The 18,076-nt window shown below is 41.0% G+C and overlaps 1 protein-coding gene across 1 annotated transcript in view; it reads left to right on the top strand.

Annotated features, from left to right (window-relative positions):
* LOC311133087 (adipose-secreted signaling protein-like) overlaps positions 1-8,370 on the top strand; it is a 43,328-nt gene extending 34,958 nt beyond the window's left edge. The window contains exons 3-6 of the mRNA XM_084166522.1: positions 1,308-1,456; positions 3,329-3,467; positions 4,194-4,319; positions 6,423-8,370. Of these exons, the coding sequence (XP_084022648.1) occupies positions 1,308-1,456; positions 3,329-3,467; positions 4,194-4,319; positions 6,423-6,523 (515 nt within the window). The 3' untranslated portion in view covers positions 6,524-8,370. The remainder of the gene's footprint in view (positions 1-1,307; positions 1,457-3,328; positions 3,468-4,193; positions 4,320-6,422) is intronic.
* Positions 8,371-18,076: the final 9,706 nt, after the last annotated feature.

Genomic DNA, 18,076 nt, shown 5'->3' with positions numbered 1-18,076 from the left:
CAATCCAAGAGTGAGCAGCGCCGGAGATGCCCAACTCGGAGAGGGTGGAGAGGAGGATCTGATGGTTCACAGTATCAAAGGTCTAGAAGGATAAGAGCAGAGGAGAGAGAGTTAGCTTTAGCAGTGCGGAGAGCCTCCGTGAGACAGAGAAGAGCAGTCTCAGTTGAATGACCAGTCTTGAAACCTGACTGGTTTGGATCAAGAAGGTCATTCTGAGAGAGATAGCAGGAGAGTTGGCTAGAGATGGCACGCTCAAGAGTTTTGGAGAGAAAAGAAAGAAGGGATACTGGTCTGTAGTTGTTGACATCGGAGGGATCGAGTGTAGGTTTTTTGAGAAGACTGAAGGGACATAGCCAGCGGTCAAGGATTAGTTGATGAGCGAGGTGAGGTAAGGGAGAAGGTCTCCGGAAATGGTCTGGAGAAGAGAGGAGGGGATAGGGTCAAGTGGGCAGGTTGTTGGGCGGCCGGCCGTCACAAGTCGTAAGATTTCATCTGGAGAGAGAGGGGAGAAAGAAGTCAAAGCATAGGGTAGGGCAGTGTGAGCAGGACCAGCGGTGTCATTTGACTTAATAAATGAGGATCGGATGTCGTCAACCTTCTTTTTCAAAATGGTTAACAAAGTTATCCATAGAGGGGGAGGAGGAGGATGATTCAGCAGGGAGGAGAAGGTGGCAAAGAGCTTCCTAGGGTTAGGGTTATTTAACTAATTATGTGACTTCTGAAGGTAATTGGTTGCATCAGATCTTATTTAGGGGCTTCAAAGCAAAGGGGGTGAATACATATGCACGCACCACTTTTCTGTTATTTTTTTTTTTAGAATTTTTTGCAACAAGTTATTCTTTTCATTTCACTTCACCAATTTGGACTGTTTTGTGTATGTCCATTACATGAAATCCCCCCCCCCCAAAATCCATTTTAATTACATTTACATTTTACATTTTAGTCATTTAGCAGACGCTCTTATCCAGAGCGACTTACAGTTAGTAAATACATTTTTTTTTTTTTTTATACTGGCCCCCCGTGGGAATCGAACCCACAACCCTGGCGTTGCAAACGCCATGCTCTATCAACTGAGCTACATCCCTGCCGGCCATTCCCTCCCCTACCCTGGACGACGCTGGGCCAATTGTGCGCCGCCCATGAGTCTCAATTACAGGTTGTAATGCAACAAAATAGGAAAAACGCCAAGGGGGATGAATACTTTTGCAAGGCCCTGTATATGTGACTGTGTCAGTGCTGTGACTGAAGGTGTGTGTGTGTGTCAACACTGTTGTTTATGTATACTAAAGTAGTTGTTCTCTCCTCAGGCTCTGCGGCAAAGGCGGGGGGCGTCAGTTTCTCAGAAGAGCCAGCCACCGCTACTGATGGCACTCCCTCCCATGTCCACTTTGACAAGAAGCTCCACGACTCTGTCGTCATGGTGATCCCTCAGCCCGATGGGAACTTCATGGTCAAGGTGGGTTTGGTTTTTGGATTGGCGAATTTAACATGTCTGACGTGACAATAACCATAACAGTTGGGCAAAACGGCACACCCAGAGAGCTAGGATACTCTGAAACTTACCCCTTAATCTCAAGTGGTCCCCCAGTCCTCCTCCTTTACTTGGAAAAGTCAGTACAGCCAGTGTTGCCATTGTGAACTACGAGGAGTTGACCATGTATGACAACTAAGGGGAGGAGACAAGCTCTCTGCTAGTCTCTGTTCTTAAGGTTTAGTTCCACATATGCCAGATAGATCTCTCCTTACTACCTGCTCCAATAGCCCTCCAACCATCAACTGTTCACGTTAGGGCCCTAAGTTTATCCTGACCATGTGACCTGTCCAAGAAAAACGAAATCAGCTACTCTTCCTGGGCTCCATAGTTAGTGGACCCCAGGAATTGTAGCTGCTGCATGAGCAACAGCTAAGGGGGATCCTAGTAAACTAAACTAATCTACACTTCGCTAGTAGATAGCCACATTCTTTTGACTGTTTTGCCAAGTTGGCTATACAGCACAAGGAGATGTGGAACCAGGCATAGAAGTGGATCAGAGAACTTCTGTTGTCTCTGCAGCACAGTAACAGTAGGCGTGGGCAGTATGACTGTGCTGTTCTGACCAGCCTTTTATTCCACTGCCCTGGTGTGGGAAGCAGGGTCCACCAGACAGACGACAGGGTTGAATTTGCCGTGTGTCTGAAGTTCTCAGCTACACCCTAGGAACCGCAGGGTTGCCATGGAACAGGGGCCGGAGGGGAGGGGAGGGGAGGGGGGGGGGGACCAACCATAGCCAGAGCCGCTCCTGGCAACCGGGGCTTGTGTAGATCAGATGTAGTGTGTGGGTTGGTTGGAGACGGACGGTATGCTGCATAGCTGTATAATCAAAGCACTGGATTTGTTTGTTGTTGTGTTTCTTTCACTCTCTTCCCTACCTATCTTCTTCACTTGTTCTGTGTTTGGTTTGACGTGGTTAGAGGATCATGTGAGGCTTGGGTTGCTTGTTTGAGGCATTCGAGACTGAGGGTTATCTATTGGCTTCTCTCTCTCTCTCTCTCTCTCTCTCTCTCTCTCTCTCTCTCTCTCTCTCTCTCTCTCTCTCTCTCTCTCTCTCTCTCTCTCTCTCTCTCTCTCTCTCTCTCTCTCTCTCTCTCTCTCTCTCTCTCTTGCTCTTTTCTCCCTCCTTATCTCTTCTCGTGGAGCGCAAGTAAAAAAAGCTGCTTTTTTTTCATCTTCACACACTCTCTTTATCTCTTTTGTGCATTGTATCATTTTCATGAAATTACATTTACATTTTAGTCATTTAGCAGACGTTCTTATCCAGAGCGACTTACAGTTAGTGAATACATATATATTTTTTCGAACCCACAACCCTGGCGTTGCAAACACCATGCTCTATCAACTGAGCTACATCCCTGCCGGCCATTCCCTCCCCTACCCTGGACGACGCTGGGCAAATTGTGCGCCGCCCATGAGTCTCCCGGTCGCGGCCGGCTGCGACAGAGCCTGGATTCGAACCAGGATCTCTAGTGGCACAGTTAGCACTGCGATGCAGTGCCTTAGACCACTGCGCCACTCAGGAGTAATCACATGAACCAGACAGGATGTTTATCAGAGAGAGAAAAGCACGTTTATTTTTGTCATCAGATGAAACATAAGGATGTGCATGTTCAAAACCGGAAGCTTCTTTGCAGGGTAGAGCTAATTCTCTTTTATTGCTAGAAAATGCTTTTCCTGTGCATTTGTCTGTATTGTGAATGAATCGTCTCTTTTTCTGTCTCCCGTCCATCTCTCTCTCTCTCTCTCTCTCTCTCTCTCTCTGTGTCGCTCTCTCTTTCACCCTTTCTCCCTCAGGTTGGTTTTCTGAAGACCCAGCACAAGTATGAGATTGTCTTCGACCTCCCTGAGGTTCCATCACTGGGGAAGGACGTGTGTCCAGCTGCTATACCCAACCCTCACATCTGCATCACCGATATCATTCCTGTAGCAGAGGGTATGTCAGAGTCTTGGTCAAGCCAGCCTCAGCCCTAGTCCCTGTCCCAGTCCCACCCGTTAATCTAACCCCAGACTCCAGCCCCAGCTACCTCGACCTAGCTCATGCTTCAGTTTTACCGTAGCTGTCAGCACAACCCCCAGATACAACCTTTGCCCTATACCCAGACATAATCCCAACCCTTTAGAAATCCACTGATCTTTATCCAGTCTCCAGTTTACCAGACCTTCATATCAGTAATTCTTTATAGTAGCTGTTCATCTAATATGTACAGGAAACACTGAAAGATTGTCACTCCATGACAGAAACCGAATCAGGAAATTCTTTAACTGTTTTCCTAACATCCCCCAGGGGGTTTCTGTAGTTCGTAATGAGGGTTTTTATTACCACTCACTCACTACAGTAGTTTGTTCTAACATTGACTTGAGTTCGTTGCGCCATTCCATTCCACCATCTGCTGGGATACCATGACCTTCTACTTTAATCCCCGTGCCCTTATGTGACCTCTTGGACTCCCTCTGTGTGTGTGTGTGTGTTATTTGTAGTGTTTGCCAGCTGTGTTAATGTGTTTGACCCCAGAGTTTTTCCACTCTGGTTGACATTTCACTCCCCTGGCCCTGTGTGTGTCTGGCCTCTGTCCACTCAGAAAAAAGATAGAGGGAGAAGTAAACAATGATTTTAGTTTTTTGTAGTCATAACAAGCACCTCCCCCTCCCCCCCCACCAGGTGGTCTGAGAGTGACGTGTGAGTACATGGCCCACCAGGAGGGGGTGCTGTGTGAGGAGGTGATGCTGGTCAGTGAGAGCCAGGAGGACGTCTGTGTGGGGGTCAAGGTTCAAGCCCGCGTAATGGGTAAGTGTAGGGGGAAGTTGTACCTAGACTCTGATCTTGGGTCATTTTTGCAGTTTTTCCCCACTCATGGTTAAGATTGGGATTGAGGAAGGATAACCTGATCCTAGATCTGTACCAAGGGGAAACTTCACCCCGCAGCGGGTAAGTCTACAGTTACACCCATGATAACAAAACCAATTCGTTCCAAGTCGTCTTTATTGCAGTCACACTGTGCAGGTGATCAGATCTCGCAATGCCTGGAGAAGTGTTTAGCGACCAAAATGATATAGCAGTACTTTAAGATGTGAGCATGCATAGATCTCAGAAGATTGCTATATCATGTCAGTGTGGTTCCTGAGATGTTAAATACTTATCCAGGCATTGTGAGATCTGCACACATTTTGCAACTAAAACGAGAGTAGTCAAGTTTTAGTCTAACGAGAGTAGTCACCACTTTTCATGCAACTAAAACTTGTAGTCACCACTTTCATTAGAAACGTACTTTCCAGTGTGATGCAATGTTCTGTCCGTCCTTAAAATGAGTACATGTGTTGTATTGTATTGTTGTGTCATGCTGTATGTGCTCTGTAGAGGTAGTGGTTCTCAAACCTCTCCTCTGGGATCCAAAGCCGTTCTATGTATTTTAACTATTCCAGATCTAATACACCTGATTTAACTTGTCAACTAATCATCAAGCCCTTGAATATGTGAATTAGGTGAGCTAGTTCAGGGATACAATTAAATGATGAAATGTCTGAGGTCCTTGAGGAGAGGTTTTAGGAACCACTGCTGTACAATGAACCCTCATCATTTACTGTGTAGACAACAGTGCTGAAAACCAACTGCTTTCTCTAATAATAGCATTTCTAAATAAGGGAAAGGGAAAGGGCAAACCTAGTCAGTTGCACAACTGAACGCATTCGACCGAAATCTGTCAGTTATTTCTGGGTGTGTCAGTGTAGTTTTACTGTAGCCAACTAGTCGTTGTCTCCCCAAACAAGGCAAGGCAATGGTGTAGTGTTGTTGAATTGAGTAACGGTCTAGCACCTAGGAGTCTGATATTGCTCCTTAACAATTCATTTTTGGATAAAGAGGTTGCGAACAATTATGTAGTAGTGTGCTGTTGCCACCTGCTGGTGAGTCTGAGCAGCATGGGTTAAGCATCACTGATGACTTCAATAATGTGATAATCTGAGGACAACGAAGTGAATCACACATAAATGGGGAGCTTATAATTGGTAAAATAATTGTACTGTATTAAATGTGACTGATTTGATTATAATCACTGCATCTCGTTCTTCCTGTTAGCTACTGGAGCTGCAGCCGTTTTCCTTCTCTGTAACACACTGTGGCTTTGACTCTGACTACTCTCATTGTCTGGAAGCTATCAATAGAGTCTGTCACGATGATTCACTTTGGAACCTAACACCAACCCCATAATTAATTTGCTTTCAACAGAAATGTATTGTCTTATTTATTCATTTTCAGTCATTTATGTTTTTAAATGACAACCGTGTGCGAAAAATTTGTCAGACAGCTACACAAGTAGATGGGTAGTGGGGAGCGTTTGTATTCACATGCAGCGTCACAAATGGCACCCTACTACCTATTTAGTGTGCTACTTTTGACCAGAGACCTATGGGCCCTCGTCAAGAGTAGTGCACTACATAGGGAATAGGGTGTGATTTGGGACGCAGATACAGAGTGGAGAGGCGAACATGAACATCTGTAGGCAGGCAGAGGAGGGAAGGGGATGTAGTGTGTGTGTGTGTGTGTGTGTGTGTGTGTGTGTGTGTGTGTGTGTGTGTGTGTGTGTGTGTGAAAGCTTTCGTGGAGGGGCCGAGAAACAGATCACACAGCTTAATTCCTTTTGGGCTTTACTGACTCTCTCTCACCCTACTTTACTAGCAACACACTGTAATTGAGGACTGGCACTGGTCTGATGATGTAGACTAAAACCATTTCTGAGAAATAACCTAATGGTATTTTATCTCTCTCTCCCTCTCTCTATCTTTCTCTCACTCCCCCTCATTCTTTCTCTCCCTTTTTTTATTTTCTCTGTTTCTCTCCCTCTTTTTTTTCTCTCGCTCTCTCTCTCCCCCTCTCTCTCTCCCTGTTTTTCAGACCGTCACCATGGTACACCCATGTTGTTGGAAGGTGTGCGTTGTGTGGGAGTGGAGCTGGAGTATGACTCTGAACAGAGTGACTGGCAAGGATTTGACTAGACCAGGCAATGCAAGACACACACACCTTCAAACAAAAAAGGCAGTGCCACATATATTGGCATTCACCATCCACTCTGCTCCAAACTATCACTGACCATTCAAGATGTTTTGGTCCAAAAGGAGGATAAAATTATGAAATGGACAGTGGTTCTTCTTTTAAAGCAAGGCTAATGTGATCAGATCTCTGAGCATACCTCCAGTATAGTTAGTTAATGCATCTGAAATGCATCTGAAACAGGTACAGTTTTTTAATTGTCATTAGTACTGCAATGACATACCCAACTGCCCACGCCTTTCCACTGAGTGCCCCTATGTTGTGTTGAATATGTTTTCTGAGTAAACCTATAGGGGGCAGCAAAGCTCATGTAATCAATTCAGCACAATTTCACCCAGCCTGACCTCAAAAGTACCAATAGAGGTCGACAAAGACCACTAAATGTATCCCTCCCATCTGAATCCAAAGTTCTGGATGACATGGAGGGATTGAAAATGACTTATTTTAAGTTCATTATAATTATAATAATCATAATTATACGCTATGAATCAATTGCAAGTGCCTACATTACTGTACAGCTTTTACCATCAACAACTGCATTCTATCCCTCTAGCACTCACTCACCTGCCCTCCAGGAGTTGAAAGAATTTGGGGTTTGGTGGCTCTGCACTCAAGGATAGGTCAGCTTTCCAAGACATTTTAAATTTTATTGAGATGTAAAATGTATATTCAGTATATTTTGCAAGGATGAAAGATTGGTGCCATCAGTACCATTGGTAGTAGATCCGCACAGATTTTCAATGTTAGGCTTTTATATGCATTCTAAGCAAGAAGAGAAAGATTTGAACATTTTGTTTAGGCCACCATGAATCTGCCTTAATCTAGTTCCCCTTCACCCCCAAACCCCTCACCATCCTCTCTGAGCACTCATACTCTCGTTGCAACCTAATCTCTTAGTAAGTAGTATAGTTAGTCACTGTTTACTGTCAATGGCTAGTCACTGTAAATGCATATTCCCATCAAATAAGAATATCTAGTACAATCACTCTCCGTATTTCACATAGCTAAATGGACTTAAACCTGTTTTCTTTATCATATCAGACAATCTACATGTGTTAAATGTGTTTGCCCTTAATTGAGAAGAACCTTTATCTTTTGTGTTTATATATCGGTGTATAATAGGCTCTGTAATGTCTTAAAGTTATCCCTTGTTGTCTGGTGTCCATACTAAATTCACGCTCCCAGGTTGGGGTCAATTCCATTTAAATTCCAATCAATTCAGGAAGTACATTGGAATTCAAATTCTCTTCCATGCTTTTCAATGTGGATAATTTGGAATTGGAATTTGGTTTACTTTCTGACTGGAATTTAAATGGAATTGTCCCTAACCCTGCCATGCTTCAAACGATAGTGAAACGGAGCGTGGATTCAGTTTAGATACCAGCCGATCTTGTCCCGTCGACAGCTTAAGAGTAGAAAAAGAGGGTGCACTATTGTTCATGCAGTCAGACTGATCAAAATAATATTCTCTGTTCTTAGCAGGGTTGGGGTCAATTCCGTGTAAATTCAGAAAGTAAACCAAATTCCAATTCAATTCCAAATTTCTCATTGAAAAGCATTGAAGAGAATTGGAATTTCAGTGTACTTCCTGAATTAACAGGAATTAAAAATGGAATTGACGCCAACCCTGGTTCTTAGGTTACTGTAATGAGGGATTACTGTACTAGGAGGGGTGGAGCATTTTGTCAGTCGATACACTACAGAATACATGTTCCCTTATAGGTGTTTGTTATTGTGATCGCTCTTATTTTGTTATCCCATGAAGCAATAAAGTTTATGTATTTAAAAATAAGTACTTGTATAACTGTGCTTTTGTTTCACCATTGCATAATGCTGTGATTTTCCGCTGGAGGGCTGTTCTTACTGTTTTATTACTGTGTTCTGTTGGATGTAATGGAACTACAGGATACATCTATGTTCTGAGGTTTACAGCGTTTCATATAGGCTATGGGTATGCTATAGTCTAAATATTAGAACGGATCCATAGATTAGGTGGGAAATTGTCTCTGACCCTGACGCACCTTGTTTTCTTAGTCCCCTTTGTCTTGCTCTTGCTTCACCTCCATTTCCCTCTCCCTCTCACTCTCTACGTCCATCCTTCACCTCCATTTCCCTCTCCCTCACACTCTCTACGTCCATCCTTCACCTCCATTTCCCTCTCCCTCACACTCTCTACGTCCATCCTTCACCTCCATTTCCCTCTCCCTCTCACTCTCTACGTCCATCCTTCACCTCCATTTCCCTCTCCCTCTCACTCTCTACGTCCATCCTTCACCTCCATTTCCCTCTCCCTCACACTCTCTACGTCCATCCTTGTGTGTCCCTGTCTCAGTCCCAATCATAACACAACCTGCCCTACTGCTGCAAACCACAGATTCAAATCCTACAAACACTCCAAGGGGACGTTGGTTGGTGTGTGTGTGCTCTTTGTTCCTCTACTATAAAAGCCTGGCCAGTGCTTCATGGTTGCGCTCGTGTTCTGGTTCCATCTTGACCGTAACTAGCAGTTAGACACAAGATACAAGACTCGATTCCGTCCCCTTTAGATGGCACAGTCCCCTTATGTTAATTGCCTGTAAATTTTTTTATTGCATAATGTGTTTTATGCACAACTTCACAATCCCTTCATTTGGGTGAGGGGATGTAAACATGACCCAGTAGTACCCTAGTTGAGACACACACACACACACACACACGGTTCACAGTCAGTCCACTTACTTGACACGGCCACAGAGAATTCCCTTGTCTGTACTCTGTCTGTCTCTCATTCCGGTTCTAGTTCCGGATCCTTCTCCTTCCCAGCCAGCAACCAAGCCAGTGTGACCGGGTGGGAAAGAAACGGCAAGACCTCTAGAGACTTTGTCCTGATTCTCCACCCTTCTCTCGAAGTATGCACTTGCACACTTCCCGTCATGGATGTACGTTAACCACGGTGGTAACTCCCTCCAAACAACCCTTACACCAATTCAATGCTTCAATCAATGACTAGGAGTGTGTACTTGCACACTTACTTTGGGAGGAGGGTAGAGAATCAGGACATAGCCTCTCCCTTGTAGTATAGTGTGCACTAGTTTTCAGGGAACAACTCATTAGCTCTCTAAATTAAAAAGTGCTTTCAGAAAACAATCAACTGGCCAAAATTATCGACGATGATGCACTAATGATACACTAAACAGACATTTATTTAAATGACAGCGTTTAGTGTAGGCTGTAAAACCGTTTGTCCCTTCTCTCTAGGGATATCATTTGTATCATGTTACTGACAGGATGATTGAAACTCCATACATTTCAGTCACTGCTTCAATAGTAGACCTACATCACTGAACTAACTTATAGGCCTCCTAGGCATCTAAGTTTCCCCACCCCCCTGGTGCACAGTAAACGACCCACCTCGCATGATAACTATATGAAAATAAAATGAAGCATCTAGGAGCAAAGCATTTGTCATTTAAATTAAATATTAAGATTGCCATGTAACAATGGTTGGGATAACAACAAGCTTACACTGTTGTTATAATTTGGATTGTTCAAAGTGTACAGGTATAGCAGTAAAAAAAAAAATACATTGCTCTGATTAGGCTATCATTACTATTAAACTATTTTAGAAGTCTTTCATATTGTTTTATTTATTGTAGAGTAGGTCAGTATAGTAGGCTACATGGTCTATTTTTAATGCATCCACTCTAAATCTAGAAGTACATGAAACTCACCGTTTGCATTCAAGATTTAAAGGACTGCAAACCTCCAATATTCATTAGCCTACTTTGAACGTCTGTTCTTTAAACAATATTAAATATATGAGCCTATGTAGACTATTGGAACATTTAACTAATACATTTTCTTGTGCATCGTTTTTGGCTAGCGTTACTCTGTCCGTAACCTATAGGCATACACCTTTAATGCGTAAGACAAGACCATCGCCCTTTCGATACAGCCTTAACGAAATTCTGAGCCTTGAAATCACCGCGTTCACCAGAGCAGGGTCAACGGGTGTTGGTCCCTGAACCTAAAATTTCGCATTCGTTTTGTGGACAGTTGGTGAAATAAGTTAGTCATCAAATTCGTGCTCAAATGCATACATTTGCATAATCTTCAACCATTAGCCTATGTAGGCAACAATTAAAGCCTAAAGACATCACCTGTTGGCTACGGTTATAATGGCTATTTTACGCATAGGAAATTATGACTTTGTATACATCACTTATAAATTGTGACTTGTGTTACAAATAAATATTAACAGATGTGTGACCTGATATTAAAATAAATATACCTTTTATTATGTAGCCTATAAATCTTCCCAAATATACAATTAATTCAAAATGTTCCAAACATTTCTCCTTTCATTACATATCAGAGTTTTTGGTGGAGACCAAACTTTCCATTCTTCTTTAATGCTTTGACATGCAGGTGTAGGCCTAAATGAGTTGAAAATGAAGTTGCCTACACTGTAAAACGGCAGCCAACCACCTGTAAGTTACTGTAAAAAAAGGTACAGTATGTTACCTTAAATTCCAAAGAAACTTTGATTTAACAGTACATTACTGTAAACGTTATGTACTGTTAAACCAGTTTCTTAGGAATTTATGGTAACATACTGTTTTTTTTTGTTTTTTTTTTACAGTAACATACAGTACTGGCTGCAATTAAAAACAACAGGATTTTTTTTCTTACAGTGTAAGGTAAAACAAATAAATATTTTCTATATAATATACCACCACAGACCCATTGCAAGCATAATTTAGGAAATACAATATCTTCATTCTGTTATCTAAGAAAAAGTTAATATTTTCAGTTCATCCATGGTTAGAATTTAACGGATGAATGAATGGTCTTACCGTTCCATGGGGCAAAATGCAATCATTCATTCAAAGCATAGGCTATACAATTCAACAGTTGGTTAAAGGTAGGCTCAATTATTTTCACTATTCAGACGCTGTTGAGGTTCATGCGGTTGGAACACCAGACTATAGGCTTCTGGTTCCAGAAACAGGACTACTGCATCGGATATTAAAGCCTAATCGTTTTTTTACATTTTTACATTTTAGTCATTTAGCAGACGCTCTTATCCAGAGCGACTTACAGTTAGTGAATACATTTTTTTTTTTATACTGGCCCCCCGTGGGAATCGAACCCACAACCCTGGCGTTGCAAACAACATGCTCTATCAACTGAGCTACATCCCTGCCGGCCATTCCCTCCCCTACCCTGGACGACGCTGGGCCAATTGTGCGCCGCCCATGAGTCTCCCGGTCGCGGCCGGCTGCGACAGAGCCTGGATTCGAACCAGTATCTCTAGTGGCACAGTTAGCACTGCAATGCAGTGCCTTAGACCACTGCGCCACTCAGGAGTCGTCACCAACCCAATAGTTTGACACATGACAGCATGGGGTGATATGTTTCATGTTCATTTATCACCCTTTGTCTCTCTCTCTCTCGCTCTCTCTTTAAAATATCTGAAATGAATAGAATTATGCGCCGAGAGCATTTGTCTTGCTACACCAGGAGAGCAAGGCCTAGTATTTCGGTATGATAGGCAGGCTACTGCTCATACCGCCCGGAGTCGCGGGACCCACCGAGAGTGTTCGACACTCTCTCATCTCTATTCTGACGAGTTGAATCTGTTTGACATCAAGGCGCAAATTGAACAACATTTTGGTGAAACAGTCAAGCTGAGGTTTGCTACGAATAATATTAGCCTACAACAAAATCATGATATATATATATATATATATAAATAATATATTTATTTGTATAGACCTATGTTAATGAAGTAATACATTTAAATATACTTGTATTGTATGTACTTGTGTTGTTGCTATAGTTGCGGGTCTTAGTACATAGACCTATACCCACGATGAACACCTGTCTTCACTAATTGCCGTGCAACCCCCCTCCTCCCCCCTCTTCAGAACCCCTCTGTTCCAATACCCATTCTACTTTAGAACACGTAACACATTGGAAGAATTTCAGAGACAATCAATGATATGCCAATCAAGCATCATTCAAGTTTTTATTGAAGAATAAGCCTATATGATAATTAGTAACTTAATATTTTTTTAAGAAAATGTGTTTATTTTTAGTAAAGACAATTAAGATGTATGAAAACTAATAAATAGCTGTAATAATTTTAGCAAAAATGCAGCCTAAAACAAATGTCATGACCTACCATGCATGCTGGAACAAATTTCGATAGTAATTTACTAACATATTTACTGATACTATACTGATATCAATAATGAAAGCACTGTAAATGCCAAGATAACAATTCATTCTGGTTAACATTTAACAATGTTTGTTTTAAAAACACTTACAAACTCAAGGCATTGCAGGGGACCAGTATCGGAGAATACAACAGAAATTGCTACATTTTATAATGCATCTACATCTGACTCAAATAGCTCGAGGCTAATCCCTGTCATAGGCCCTATGCCAAATGTAGCCTATAACGCTACACAACCACACAACTTGTTTTCAAAATCTTCTTTGAAAGATTTGGTGGTGTAAAGCCTGTTGAATGTGAACTCTGTATGGCCTGGTACCCTAAGAGCGACCCGATGGATTACAGTAATCTGGACTGACTGATAAAATCCATGTACACTGGGAGTTGAATCAGACGCACAAACACTATATAAACTGTAATTCGGAGATACATTTATCTGCTAGATTAAGTTTATGTCGGCTAACGAACGGTTCATTATAGAGTCTGTATAATTACCTGTAACTCTTTTGTATGTGCAGCCTATACCTTTTCGGTAGCCTATCCATTGTGAACTTTGTAAAACAGTACAATGAATATTGAATATTTGTCCACATTTGTGTCATAAAATTGTACGAAATAGTTATACAGATGGTGTGTGAAGATGGAAGATGAACGATTTCTCACAGCTTTAAGTAGGATTCAGCAGATGTGTGAAATAGGCCTTATAGGGGAAATGGAACAGACTTCATAAGGCTGTTTAGATGACTGGAAAGAGACTGAAGCAGAAGCGTTCAATTCAATTCAACGTTATCCCCATAGGGGAAATTAAGAAAGGCAAGTCAGTTTACGAGATCAAATCAACCCAACACACTCCACATAAAATACAGTATACAACAGATATCATTATTTGATTGAAACAATTATTGTCCCATGGGAGCCATAGACATTCGTTGGTGTTGTTTCAACAATGTTAGTCAGACTGGTAAACTTAAGACATTATTTGCAGTGAAAATGGAAGGGAAAAACTATGATTGGCAATGGGTAAATTATGAGACTATTTTTAATTTAGAAAACTTGTGATGCACTTTGATGAGTGATATATTTTGAATAGTTGTATAGTTCATCACGTGTGATGGCTAGGGAAGAGGGATTGCGCTTGTGGAAGGTTGTATGTGATTATAACCAATACACATTTTAAGTTTGTGTGTGTGGTTTATACTCAATCACACAGATCTGTTGTGGCAATCAGTCCTCTCTTGTCTTGCTGCTGAGTGGAGGATCTGATTGTCAGGTTCATTCAACGCATTGACAGATTACAACATCTGAAACGAATAATGAGCAATTTGAATAATTATCACCTTCCTACCTGGCAAAACTGTTATTATGTAATCCCAATAATTTACAATGTGGATGTTTTTTGCCTTATAATTGTGTAGGCCTACAACAGACAGACAATCACATGCGGTTGTTCCCAGTTACAATTAGCAAGAGCCACAATTAGGCCTACTGCGCAGTCATAACAACGGTTTAGGCATTTAATTAACTCTAATTAACTGAAAGCTTTTTCAGTAGGGAAAATTCAATGGCTATTCAATGTGAATTTGGGCAAGGTAGTCCACATTTTTGTATTATACTAGGCCTAATGGGCAGATGGACCAAGGCTAAATCATTTAGCAGTGTTAATGTGTTTCTGAAGAGCTGTGAATAAAGCCTATAGGCCTACGTTTGAGAAAACAATAATGCTATGAACTTTAAAAGAAGCCATCCAGTAAAATATTTATACTTCAATATTGAAGTATCTTTTTTACAAACTCTTGCAACTTTTAGTTGCAACTCTTAGTTGAAAAAAGTATATATTACCATCAAAGGTATTGTCCAGGAGTTGTGCAAAATGTGTTGTGTAATCAACTCAAATAGATGCATTTTTGTTGCAGAAATTAGGCTGTGTAGGTAGACTATAGATCTAAGGGAGTAGGCCTATTGGCCAAATCCTTTCTAGTGAACGGCAAAATGTAACCTAGGCTACACTCTTTGGAAAAATTGTGCTATCTAAAACCGAAAAGGGTTCTTCGACTGTCCCCATAGGAGAATCCTTTTAAGAACCCTTTTTGGTTCCAGGTAGAACACTTTTGGGTTCCATGTAGAACCCTTTCCTCAGAGGGTTTTACATGGAACCCAAAAGAGTTCTACCTGGAACCAAAAAGGGTTCTCCTATCGGGACAGCTAAAATAGAACCCTTCTGGAACCCTTTTTTCTAAGGGTGTATAGGCCTACCATGAGTGGCCACTTCTGTTTTATCATCGACGTTTTAGCTATGCTATTATCTTATTAAACATTCCCTAAACTCTAAGCATCCTCTCTCTACATATTTTTCTCAGAATGCCCGTTTCCGTTTCTGACTTTCTATCTCATAATTATGACTTACATATCTCATAATAATGACTTACCATCTCATAATAACAACTTACTATCTCATAGTTATGACTCATTGTTCTGACGTTCTAAGTCATTATTATGAGATATGTATATCATAATTTTGAGATCAGATTTAATTAATTAATTCATGTAATTAAATCCATTAAAGGGGCAATCTGGGATTGGTACATCCATTTTTTGACTTTAAAATTATTAATATATAGCCATTGATTCTTGAAGAATGTAACTTAGAAATGCCTCATGAGCAACGGTCTTATACCCCATCAGAACCCAAAATATAAGCTTGTTTTACTCCATTGTTTGTGTAAACAATATAATTGTAAACAAACAAACACTATATAGCTTCAAAACATAGTTAAAACTATCATTTTTATCTCATTGATGGTCAGTCCTTGCATCCATATGTGAGAGTCCTTGCTTCTGTGTATTTGAGAGTGGTTCAATTTCTCCTGCCCCATTCTTCAGCTGTTTACCAAATAAAGTGGCGGGGAGTTATTGTTTGAATTGCCCCTAAAAGGGGTAGATCTGCAGGATTATTCAATGTCCATGATCCAGACTTACTATCTCATAATTATGACTTATATATCTCATAATAATGACTTAATATCTCACAATTATGACTTATTATCTCATAATAATGATTTACTATCTCATAATGATGACTTATTATCTCATCACTATGACTTGCTATCTATAATTATGACTTACTATCTCATAATAATGACTTACTATCTCATAATTATGACTTACTATCTCCTAACTCGTTGTTGTTTTTTTGGTGGAGGTAACAAGCTTCCATACATTCCGGATTTGTAGAAGGGAATTTAATGATTTCCCTTTGAAAATAATGGCAAAATAGGCTACTGTCGTTTACTGAGCTCATTGCATCCATTGACTATTCCAGGCTTCGAGTAGTTTCGTTTATTTTCGATCAACTTAAATATTTTTTAATAGCCTATCCTATATAGGTATTGGTCTGAATCTTTTTAAAATTCAGTTTAAACTAGTTTGGGGAAAGATTCTATAGTGTTCCAATGTCTATTTTTTATAACAATAAAAAGCACACTGTAAAACTTAAAAATAAATAAAAATCTAGTTTCAACAAATTATCATTCAGTAGCTGGTTTCACAGCCTTTTTATTAACTCAACATTTCGGTCCTAAAAAAAAAGGTATGGAAATAGTTACACACACAGTGCTTTCAACTTACATATTTGACACACGATTACATTGTACAGTAACTATTATTCAACATGTCCTCATCTGGGATTTGAACTCACAACCTCTTAGTTCACGGCATTCCGATCTTCCTGCTATGCCACCATGTCTGTGTCAATTATCAGTTACTCTGACTATTCTCTCATCATTGATTTGATTGCCTATTTCAGCAATTTTGGGGGGTTTCTGTATAGTTGTCTAATGTTGGTGGGGCATATTACTTTGAAGTGCAAAGTGTAGCAATACAGATTAAATCAGTCATTGACACAGACATGGTGGCATAGCAGGAAGATTGGAGTGAACCAAGAGGATGTGAGTTCAAATCAAGGTAAGAACATGTTGAATATTCATTGCTGTATAAATGAATATGCATAATGTAGCCTTTGTTAACTTGTGTCAAATATGTAAGTTGAAAACATTGTGTGTTAAAGCACTGTGTGTGTGTAACTAGTTCCACAGACTTTTTTAGGTAAGATGCCCAAATAATAATTTCTAGTTGAATGAACATATGATACAATTAGAGAAAACACATAATTTTAAGTTGATTGAATTTTTGCCTACATTCTCTCAAGTTGGCACTAAGTTTGGGCCAAATATTTTTTTTAGGTTCAGTTAACAATTGGACCGAAGAGTTGAGTAAACAAAAAAAGGCTGTGGAACCAGGTACTTAATAATAATTCGTTGAAACAACTGTTGTTGTTTTTTTTACAGTGAAGGGTTCTTCGGATTTATACATTTCTTAGAATGTGCACTGAATGATCTGTCTGTTTACCAATCAAAGACGAGCAAACCGGATATTACGTTGCTGGTGACAGCCCCTTTGAAGTGCACCCTGACACTACATTATTGTCAATACGACTGTCACACGGTCAATACAAAGCAAAACTATTACCACCAAGATTATCTAAACAATCATACATGACTTATAGGCTACACGCAAATGGCTCGGTCAAGCCTTATTTGGTTAGTTTTGCCTCACTGTCCGCATGTGACCCTTTCCCCCATTTGAACGCCCCTCCTCAACACTCTCTACACAGACATTATTGCGCTCTCCAAAGGAAGAAGACCCCGAGCAGACCACCAACAACCCAACAGCCGTGACCACGCCAAGACAGCGCCACTGAAACCAGCAAGTCAAACGGTGGTAAAGTAACTGATTTCAAGCCCATGCTCTGGGGTGCATGGTTTATAGGAGAAAAAGTTTCCTTTCTTGGATGCAGAGAGTGAACTGACTGTACTGTACAGAGACTGAGACACTGTTCTTCTGCTGGTTACGCGCTCGTCTTTCATTTTATTTATACGTGGGTGAGCAAGTGTAGCACCTCCCAGCTTCTTTGGTCATAGATCTGGTCTCCCCTTGTAGGCTATACACTTACTGTACGTACAACATGCATTTAGGGTTTAGTGCGGTCCTATAGCTGAGGAGGGACCCTAGGCTTGTCCACAGGGCCCCCTCTTTCTCACCACCATCCACGATCTCTCTCCTCTACTTCGGACCGCAGGATAGTGCTGAACCATGCCGAGACACTTGCAGTGCAGCTCGGTTCCATCGCAGGTCGGCGTGGCCGGTTCTGTTTTGTAACTGGATCTACTCTGGGGCATGGTCTCCCCCACCACAGCTGAAGAGAACTATTGCAAAGGACTAA

Source organism: Coregonus lavaretus, assembly GCF_964263955.1.
Source record: "Coregonus lavaretus genome assembly, chromosome: 7".
NCBI classification, from domain to species: Eukaryota; Metazoa; Chordata; class Actinopteri; order Salmoniformes; family Salmonidae; genus Coregonus; species Coregonus lavaretus.
The sequence above is the reverse complement of the archived record's forward strand: the minus strand, read 5'-3'. Positions and strand labels throughout refer to the sequence as shown.